The sequence below is a fragment of the Phodopus roborovskii genome, unplaced genomic scaffold (genome assembly GCF_943737965.1).
Source record: "Phodopus roborovskii unplaced genomic scaffold, PHOROB, whole genome shotgun sequence".
NCBI classification, from domain to species: Eukaryota; Metazoa; Chordata; class Mammalia; order Rodentia; family Cricetidae; genus Phodopus; species Phodopus roborovskii.
The window spans coordinates 13211237-13221806 of NW_026126549.1; the positions used below are offsets into that span (position 1 = coordinate 13211237).

A 10570-nucleotide genomic window follows, 5' to 3' on the forward strand; every position below is an offset into this window, starting at 1 on the left:
TAATCCTAGTACTGGGTGGGGATTTAGAATCAGGAAGGTCTGGAGATCAAGGTCATCCTTGACGACCTATGGAGTTTGAGGCCAACCTAGGGATGCATAGCACCTTGACTCAAAACAAGTTGTAAAATAAAGAAAAAAGCACTAAAATATATGCTCTTCATAAATTTACCCAACTAAAATAACACTTCCCTTGAGTAAAGTGGGTTTGGGGAGAATTCATGAAGCTTTCTCTAGAGAAAGAAAACATTGTTCCATTGACAGTATTGGAGGAGAACTTACGGTTGGATGGTTATTACATGGAATTAGGAGCTGGAAAGTCGGAGAAAATGAAGTGGCACTTTGTGTCCCAAAGCAGTGAAGCAGATTTAAACATGGAAGATTCCTTCACTTTTTCCAGAAATGTATGAACCATGTTCAGATGGCTGAAGTCTGCAATGATAAGCACTTAACATAATAATTAAAATGCAAGTACATACAAACATGAATCATTTTGAAAAAGTAAAAAAAAAAAAGTTTATTATTTGATTGTAACTTAGTAAATTAAAAAAAAAAGCAGGAAAGCAGTAACCTATCAAATTTCCTACATAATTTAATTTCATGTGACTGCATATATTCTACTTGAGCAGAAAATGCATTGAACAGGGTCATCTGGTTTTCTGGAACTACTGGGAATATTCTGATAATCATATCTGTCTGTCTTTCCTCTTTCTGAATGTTTGTGGAGCAGTGTATGTGTGTCCCTTGGTTTTCTACTGTATTTAAATTATTTATATTTAGACTATTCTAAATTATGACCATAAGTTGCCTAAATCTGTATTTTGGAAAGGTTTTGCCGTAAAATATGAGTATCGGGCTATTTTTGAGTGTGGAGGAAGAAAAGATGAGGTAGAGAGATTTGGTGAAGTCTTTTTAGAAGCTATTATTATGCACATGTAGATTAAAGGAACCTAATCCTGTTGAAAAATTTTCTTTGAAGGTGTTGCCAGAAAGGAATTTATTTTTCTTTGTAGTATTGCTAGGACTTAAAATAACTTACCTAGTAATTAGTTACTTCATGGGAAAGAAAAGTCTCACAGTGTTTGTGTTACTAGAGAGGAAGGCAAATAAGCCAAGATGTGGTAGACCAGTTCTCTTCATCAGTCAGCAGTGGTAGATATTTATCTGTTTCTCCTTGATCACTCTGTGTGCATCTGGATGAGGCCAAGGCTTTCTGCCAAGTGTACAGAGCTGATTCTTGTTAGCCTGAAAAATCACATTGCTTGCAGCTATTGCTTCTGGCTTGATGACCCTCACTCCATAGCTCACTTTGAACGGTGATAGGTCAATACAAATTTCTTGCATCTAAAAATGACTACAATGTGCCTAGGTGTAAGATTTCTGCTTTCCTCTCAGAGCACAATGAGATGGATATATCTTCTCTAACTCTCTGACTCTAATTTTCTTCAACGTTTTAATTTTATGAGGCCTTCGTTCCTGTCATCAAGATCAAATGAAAGGTTAAGAGCTGCAAGATTTTTTTGATTGACTTCTCTATCTTTAAGGGAGGGAACCATGGACACATGAGTTTTTTTTTTTTTTTTTTTTTTTTTTTACTTTCTCTTCTATCTCTGTAATGGAAGGTACCATGATTAAAGGACCTTTCATATGAGAAATAAGCTTTTGTTATATTACCAGCTTTTGGAAATATCTACATGGTATTCAATTTCTGTCTTTCTGTCCAACATTGGCTGCTTTTGCCATCTAAAAAGACCTTGGTGTGTCCTGTAGGATTCTTGATGACTGATTCTATTTTTCCTGAATTACCTATTGTAAAATAATATAAGCAACTGTCTCATATGGTATTAATGAAGGAACTTCTCCTGCTGAGTCCAAGTCAGTCAGTCTCCTGTCACCTAATAATATGTTAAGAAGGCCTTCCTGTCTATTTCTAAAAGACTGGATTTAAGGCATATTGCCTTGAGAATATCTTATAGAGTAAGCTATTTCCACTTGATGACAGGTGAAACTAAAGCAAATATCTTTATCTTCAGAGTGTTAATCTAGATATACTTAAATTTTCCTATTGATAAGATAAAGTGTTGTGAACCAACTTTACAAATTCTGTGGTTGTGTGCATTTTAATGCAGTGGTACACAACAATTCCAGATGGTCTACTGCCATAAAATGACTTTTGGTCTGAGTACTGCTTTTTTTTTTTTTTTTTCATCTATGTTAGACTTAGTTGGGTATTTTGAAAACTAAAGGTAATTACTCTGCCATGATGTATTTTTTTTTCTTTTGTGGTGGTGTGTAAGTGCATAAAAACATATTAGATAGTGTAAGTATAAAATCAAACATGAAGTTCCACAGCTTCAGACTGGCTATTCTAACTAAACAGAAGTTCATTGAGATGCCCAATTTGGATCTCATTAATTTCACTGAGTGATGTCTTTATTTGTCTGTACTTCATAATAAAGTTTGAATACATTAATATGTATATGTTTTATATATATGTATATATACATACATAGACATAACATAGACATGTGTGTGTGTGGGGGGTGTGAATTACTCAGCCAAGAGATTCATCAGATTCAGTCTGCCTGAAGAATTGGTATCATTTACAAGTCTCTCATTTTTTGTTTTTATTTTTTTTAGAGACAGAATTGCTCATTTTGAAAAAGATTTGTTTTTGTTTTATGTGTAAGAGTGTTTTGTCTCCATGTGTGCCTATGTACCACACATGCAGTAGCAAAAGAGGCCAGAGAGGGTAATGGATCCTCTAGACCTAGAATAACAGATGGTTGTGAGCTGCATGTGGTTGCTGGGAATTGAACCTGGGCCCTCTGGAAGAGCTGCCAGGGTTCTTAACTAATAGCTAAGCTATTTTTTTCCATCCAGATATGCCAAACTTGGTAACTAGTCTATCTATCTATCTATCTATCTATCTATCTATCTATCCATCCATCCATCCATCCATCTATCTATTTTTGAGATAGAGTTTCTCTGTAGCTTTGGAACCTGTTCTGGAACTTGCCCTGTAGGCCAGGCTGGCCTTGAACTCACAAAGATCAACCTTTCTCTGCCTTCCGAGTGCTGGAATTAAAGGTGTCAGCCACCACCACCCATCAGGTTTTCTTTGTTTATTTTTTGGTAAATTGTTTTGTTGGTAAATAATTTTTAATGCATAAGATACTCAGTTATTCTAAGAATGCTTTTTCTGAAAACACGAGAAAATAAGATAATGGCCTCTGGTTGTGCTAACACAAATATCCTGGTGCTTAGATTTTATTTTTAAAAATCAAATATTTAAGTCATAAAGTGTTTGGTTATACCAGGAAAAGCCAGCTCAAGCAACCTATGTAATGTGTCAAATTGTTGGGAACTGTCAAGCCCAGCCTTTGACTGTGGTTGCCCAAGGATTTAACCGGTTAGGACAAATTAGGTTATAACCATAGAAATAGTCTCCAAATCTCAACAGTTTAACACAACAATACTTATTTACTAGATATGCCAGGATAGACTGTAGTTGTGTTCCACAGTGTTTTCTCTGGGTCTCACACTGAGAGTGCAGTCTTTGTCTACAACATTGTTGGTTCCTACAGTAGAAGGGTGGAGAAGGCATTATAGACATGCTCTTTATGTATCTTCCTGGGGAAGTCACACAACTGTGCCTGAATTCATGGGTTATGTGTCTAATGCTGTCATGGGGAAAGATGTCAAATAGTTGAGAGAGTTTGTCACATGAGTCTCTAGAAATAAATAATGAAGATTTTCAACTTCAGAAGACACACATTTATTTAGTACCTACCATGCTGCAGACCCTGTCTGACACTGGGAATGTGGCAGTACATGGAAAAACACAAACCCTATAAACTCTCGGGGCTCTCATTAAAGGAATTAAAGTGTGTGTGGGAGGGGAGGGAATAGATACTTTTCCTTGAAGAAAAACAAAACAGATCAGAGTTGGGGCTTTAATTCAGACAGGATGGGCAGAGAAGTGTCTTGGGATTTGATGTTTGAGCACAGAATTTTAAAATGAGAAAGGAAGCTATTCCTAGTTGTGTGTGTGTGTGTGTGTGTGTGTGTGTGTGTGTGTGTGTGTGTGTGTGTGGAGGGGGGGATGTGCTTTGAGACTGGAAAGCAACTGCTGATGTCCTAAGGCAAGAACACAAGTGATTTGAAGACAGGACATGACATATATCCCAAAAGTCTAGAAGGAAAAGAAGCAGAAGGTATGACCAAGAAGCTCACGAGTTAGAACTCTCCAGACCATCAGAAAAACATTGAATTTTCTTGTTAATATAAGGGAAACAGTGAGAAAAATTTGAACAAGCATGGGCAAGGTCATATTTTCATTTTCAGGAAATCTTTCCATACTGGGGTTTGAATACAAACCTTTTTAGAACATTGAAGAGAAAGGTGACAGTGACTTGTATCAAGAGGCTGGCAGTAATTTTGGAAAGCAGTAGTCATTTAGACAGAGAACTGGGCAGGATTTCCCTGGGAGGTTGTGAGATTTTTGAGAATAGACATGATCTGCTAGGACACTAACAGAGAAATTGGGTTGGTTAAAAGAAAGTTTGTTTACTAAGTTGAGAACACAGGGCAGCTGAGGTAGTATCACAGGTTAACTTTTGTATGAATTAAGTTAAGATGATTGCTTTATAGCTAAGGTTGGTCATATGTATCTTGAGATCAGGAAAGATCATGGATGAGGTAGTTACCAGGAAGTAGGAGGTTCAACCAATCGCCTCTGGTCTCCTGCCTGCCCCTCCCCCTCTCACTGTCATCACCAAGGAAACCAGACGCGATAACCTGCCACCAAAGCTGGATTCATGGCTGACGCTCAAAAAGCGGTTTTGGGGCCGTTGGTAGGGGCCGTGGACCAAGGTACCAGCTCAACACGTTTTTTGATTTTCAATCCCCAAACAGCTAGCGTACTTAGTTATCATCAAATACAAATAAAACAGGAGTTCCCGAAAGAAGGATGGGTAGAGCAAGACCCAAAGGAAATCCTACAATCTGTGTACGACTGTATAGAGAAAACATGTGAGAAACTTGGACAGCAGAGCATTGATGTTTCCAACATAAAAGCTATTGGTGTTACCAATCAGCGAGAAACTACTGTAGTCTGGGACAAGTTAACTGGAGATCCTCTCTATAATGCGGTGGTGTGGCTTGACCTAAGGACCCAGTCCACTGTCGAGAATCTCAGCAAAAGCATTTCAGTAAGCAATAACTTTGTCAAGGCCAAGACAGGCCTCCCAATCAGCACTTACTTCAGTGCAGTGAAACTTCACTGGCTCATTAGCAACGTGAGAAAAGTGCAAAAGGCCATCGAAGACAACAGAGCTCTCTTTGGGACCATTGACTCGTGGCTTATCTGGAATATGACAGGGGGCATCAACGGAGGTGTCCACTGTACCGATGTAAGTAATGCGAGCAGGACCATGCTTTTCAATATCCATTCTTTGCAATGGGATGAAGAGCTCTGCAAGTTTTTTGGAATTCCAATGAGTATCCTTCCCAGAATCCGGAGTTCTTCTGAGATCTATGGCCTAATGAAAACTGGTGCCTTGAAAGGTGTGCCAATATCTGGATGTCTGGGGGACCAGTCTGCTGCTTTGGTGGGACAACTGTGCCTCCAGGATGGACAAGCCAAAAACACATATGGAACAGGCTGTTTCTTACTATGTAACACAGGCCAAAAGTGTGTAACTTCTGAACACGGCCTTCTGACTACAGTGGCTTACAAGCTTGGCAGAGAGGAACCTGTCTATTATGCACTAGAAGGTTCTGTCGCTATAGCTGGTGCTGTGGTTACCTGGCTAAAAGACAATCTTCAAATTATTAAGGCATCAAAAGAAATTGAAAAACTTGCTGAAGAGGTAGGCACTTCTTATGGCTGCTACTTTGTCCCAGCTTTTTCAGGGTTATATGCACCTTATTGGGACCCCAGTGCAAGAGGGATCATCTGTGGACTCACTCAGTTTACCAATAAAAGCCATATTGCATTTGCTGCATTAGAAGCTGTTTGTTTCCAAGCCCGAGAGATTTTAGATGCCATGAATAGTGATTGTGGAATTCCACTGAAACATTTGCAGGTAGATGGAGGAATGACTGAAAACAAAATTCTTATGCAACTGCAAGCAGACATTCTGTGCATTCCAGTGATGAAACCTGCCATGCCAGAAACAACTGCCCTGGGAGCTGCCATGGCAGCAGGGGCAGCAGAAGGAGTTAGAGTGTGGAGTCTGGATCCCAAGGACTTATCATTTGTCCAAATGGAGAAGTTCGAACCTCAGATAAAACCTGAGGAAAGCGAAATCCGTTATTCCACATGGAAGAAAGCTGTGATGAAGTCAATGAGTTGGGTTATGACTGAAGCTAGCGACCCCAGTATCTTCGGCAGTCTGACTCTGGGCTTTTATGTAGTGAGTAGCATGGTGATATTAATTGGAGCCAGGTACATCTAAGGTGTCCCAAAATCATGCCACCTTGTGGATTCCCCATTTGAGAGCTTTTTTACCTAATGAGAGGATTCAACTGTTGTCTCAATGTGATGCTACCATTCAGACTCTGAATTTGGTTATGTGCCCTATGTTGCATGTATCTCAAAGAAGACCCATGATGTGAAATAAAGAATATCAGCAGGAAAAGAAATGCTACAGAAATATTAGTTTCTTTTTCTTAACATTAACAATTTTTACTGGGGTGAACCTCTGAGTAGAAGCCTTCCAGGGTACTAACATCCTGCCCATTTTTTATTCATATCTTGTCCATTGTTACCTTTGACTACACTGAGATCTGCATGGACCAGGGTTTGTGTCTCTGCATACACATGCCTAATTATGGATTTTACTCACCTACTAAAGGTGATCGATATTTTGTTTATAACATGCCTCCAAAATCTTTACTACCCATCAGAAGGCATTTTCAAAGAGGCCACATCTGATTATATAGTCTGATGAGTTTTTATAATCTAGTTAATTTTTTAAAATTCTTTTTGCTTTTTTCATATTTATTTTTATTTATTCTTCTGTTATATTTTGCATCTCAACCTCAGTTTTCTCTCCCTCCTTTCCATACAGTCCCTACCCCCACTCTCCACCCATAATCCTCACCTCTCCCTTTCCCTTCATAAAAGGGCAAGGCCTCTCAGATAATATCAACCAAACATACATATCAAGTTGCAATAAGACTAGGCACCACCCATCATAATAAAACTGGACTCCTCTGATAGGAGTACCACAAGAAGACCAAGCTGTACAACCTTTACCTATATGCAGGGGCTTAGGTCAGTCTGATGCAGGCTCCCTGGTTGTCAGTTCAGTCTCTGTGAGCCCCTATGACCCCAGGTTAGTTGACTTTATGCATTTTCTTGTGATGCCTTTGATTATTTTGGGCTTTTATAATCCTTACTTTTTCTCTTCAGCAGGGTTCCTCAAGCTCTGTCTAATGTTTTGCTGCGGGTCTCTACATCTGTTTCCACCAGTTGCTAGATGAAACCTCACAGATGACAATTGGGCTAGGCACCAATCTATGAGTATATCAGGATATCATTAGGCATCATTACATTGACATTATTTCTTTCCAGACATGTTTTGTTCTATCCTAGGTCTCTGGGTCTTCTAACCTCTGGGTCTTGATGCTCCGGCAGTGTCAGGTGTGGGTTAACTCTTGTGACGTGGGTCTCAGGCAGGACCAGTCTTTGGTTGGCCACTCCCACAATCTCTGTGCCATCCCTTACCTCAGTATGTCCCATAGGCAGGACAGACTGTTGGTCAAAGGCTGTGTGGTTGGGCTAGTCTCCCAGTCCCTACACTGGCACACTGGAAGTCTTACCTGATCATAGGGGATGACCAATTGAGGCTACAGAATCCACTCTTGCTAGGAGTCTTAGCTGGGGTGATCCTTGTAGATTCCTGGTAGTTTCCCTTGCACCAGGTTTTTACCTGATCCCAGAATGCTCCCCTTTACCAGTTGGATGTTTAAGTACTCTCCATTACCCCCAACCCCCAGTCTAACCATGAAATCTCTTCCATTTCCCCTTCCCAGGGAGATCTGAGTATCCCCCTTGTTACATAGCCTCTCTGGGTTTGTGAATTGTAGCATGGTTATCCTTTACAGCTAATACCCACATATAATTGACTGCATACCATTTTTGTGTTTCTGGGTCTGTGTACTCCATTTTTAAATCGGATAATTTAGTTTGTTGATGTCTAATTTCTCCAATTTGTTATCTATCTTGGAAATTAGCCCTCTGTCAGATGAGGAGTTGGTGAAAATCTTCTCCAGTTCTGTAGGTTGCCACTTTGTCCTATTGAAAGTGTCTTTTGCCTTACAGAAGCTTTTCAGTTGCATGAGATACCATTCATATTAATGGTTGTTCTTAGTGCCTGTGCCACTCGTTTTCTATTCATAAAGTTGTCTCCTGTGCCAATGTGTTCAAGACTATTTCCCACATTTTTTTTTCTATCAGATTCAGTATATCTGGTTTTTTGTTGAAGTCTTTGGTCTACTTGGACTCGAGTTTTGTGCAGGGTGGTACACATGGATCTATTTGTACTTTTCTACATGTCAACATCCAATTATTCCATCACCATTTGTTGAAGATGCTTTCTTTTTTCCATGATATAATTCTGGCTTCTTTGTCAAAAATCAGATGTCCACAGGTATGTGAATTTATGTCTGGGTCTTCGGTTCAATTCCATTGATCACCCTGTCTGTTTCTATCACAATACCATGTGATTTTTATTACAATAGCTCTGTAGTAGAGCTTGAGATCAGGAATGGTGATACTTCCAGAAATTCATTTATTATACAGGATTGTTTTAGCTATTGTGTTTTTTTTTCATATGAAGGTGAGTATTGCTCTGTCAAGATCTGTAAAGAATTGTATTGGAATTTTGATGGGGATTGCACTGAATCTGTATTTGCTTTTTGTAGAATGGCCATTTTTACTCTGTTAATGCTATTGATTCATAAGCATTGGAGGAGATCTTTCCATCTTCTGATATCTTCTTCAATTTCTTTCTTCAAATACTTGAAGTTCTTGTCATACAGATCTTTCACTTGATTGGTTAGAGTTACACCAAGATATTTTATATTACTTTTAGTAATCATGAAGAGTGTTGTTTTTCTGATTTCTTTCTCAGCTCATTTATCATTTATATATAGGAAGGCTACTAATTTTTTTCTTTTTAGTTAATTGGTATCTAGCCACTTTGCTGAAGGTGTTCATCAACTATAGGAGTTTTCTGGGTTTTGCAGTCACGTATGTATACTGTCATATCATCTGCAAATACCCATACTTAGACTTCTTCCTTCCCAATTTGTAGCCTCTTTATATCCTTTAGTTGTCTTATTACTCTGGCTACAACTTCAAGTAATATATTCAATAGATATGAAGAGTGTGGTCAGCCTTGTCTTGCTCCTGATTTTAGTGGAATTGCTTTGAGTTTCTCCCCATTTAATTTGATGTTGCTGTAGGTTTGCTATATATTGCTTTTAATATGTTTATGTATGTCCTCTGTATCCCTGATATCTCTAAGACTTTGGATTTTGTCAAAGGCTTTTTCAGCATCTAATAAGATGATCATGTAGTTTTGTTTTTTGCTTTTTTTTTTCAGTTGGCATATATGGTGCCAATTTTTATCCTGCATCTCCGAGACGAATTTTACTTAATCATGGAGGATGATTTTGTTGATGTGTTCTTGGATTTAGTTTTCAAGTATTTTATTGAGTATATTTGCATCAATCTTCATGAAGGAAATGGTCTGTAATTTGCTTTCTTTGTTCAGTCTTTGTGCAGCTGGGTATCAGAATGACTGGTATCACAAAATAAATTTGGTAGTGTTCTTTCCGCTTCTATTTTGTGGAGTATTGGTATTAGCTGTCCTTTGAAAGCTAAAGCTATCTCTGTTTTTTTTTTTTTTTTAGGGGGTTACTTAATGACTATTTCTATTTCTTTAGGGGTTATAGGTCTATTAAAAATTGTTCATCTGATCTTGATTTAACTTTGGTAAGTGGTAAAGTGTTATCTATCCAAAAAATTGTTCATTTCTTTTAGATTTTTCCAGTTTTGTGGAGTACTTGTTTTTGAATTATAACCTGATGATTTTTTTGGATTCCCTGGGTGTCTGTTGTTATGTCAAACTTTTTGTTTCTTATTTTGTAAATTTGGATATTCTTTCTCTGCCTATTAGTTACTTTGGATAAAGGTTTGCCTATTTGATTTTTGTCAAAGAACCAAATCTTTGTTTCATTGATTCTTTGTTTCTAGTTTATTGATTTCAGCCCTCAGTTTGATTCTTTTCCTACCATTTACTCCTCTTGGGTGTTTGCTTCTTTTTTTTTCTAGAGCTTTCAGGTATGTTAATATGGAAATTTCTTTGTGGAGACACTTAGTTCTATGAACTTTCTTCATTGTCTCATAAGTTTGGGTATGTTGTGCACTTATTTTCATTCTAGGAAGTCTTTAACTTCTTTATTTCTACCTTGAGCCAGTGGTTATTCAGTAGAGAATTGTTAAATTTCTGTAAGTTTATAGACTTTCTTCTACTTCTATTGTTGAAATCTAACTTTA

General features: G+C 38.1%; 1 protein-coding gene across 1 annotated transcript; it reads left to right on the forward strand.

Annotated features, from left to right (window-relative positions):
* Window positions 1-4771: 4771 nt before the first annotated feature.
* On the forward strand, window positions 4772-6639 carry LOC127234091 (glycerol kinase). The gene has a single exon (XM_051200818.1). It carries the CDS (start codon window positions 4818-4820, stop codon window positions 6456-6458), a length of 1641 nt encoding a protein of 546 aa, XP_051056775.1. The 5' UTR covers window positions 4772-4817; the 3' UTR covers window positions 6459-6639.
* Window positions 6640-10570: the final 3931 nt, after the last annotated feature.

Excerpts from the sequence above, each read along its gene's own strand:
- LOC127234091 (XM_051200818.1), top strand. The coding sequence starts at position 4,818 with ATGGCTGACGCTCAAAAAGCGGTTTTGGGGCCGTTGGTAGGGGCCGTG.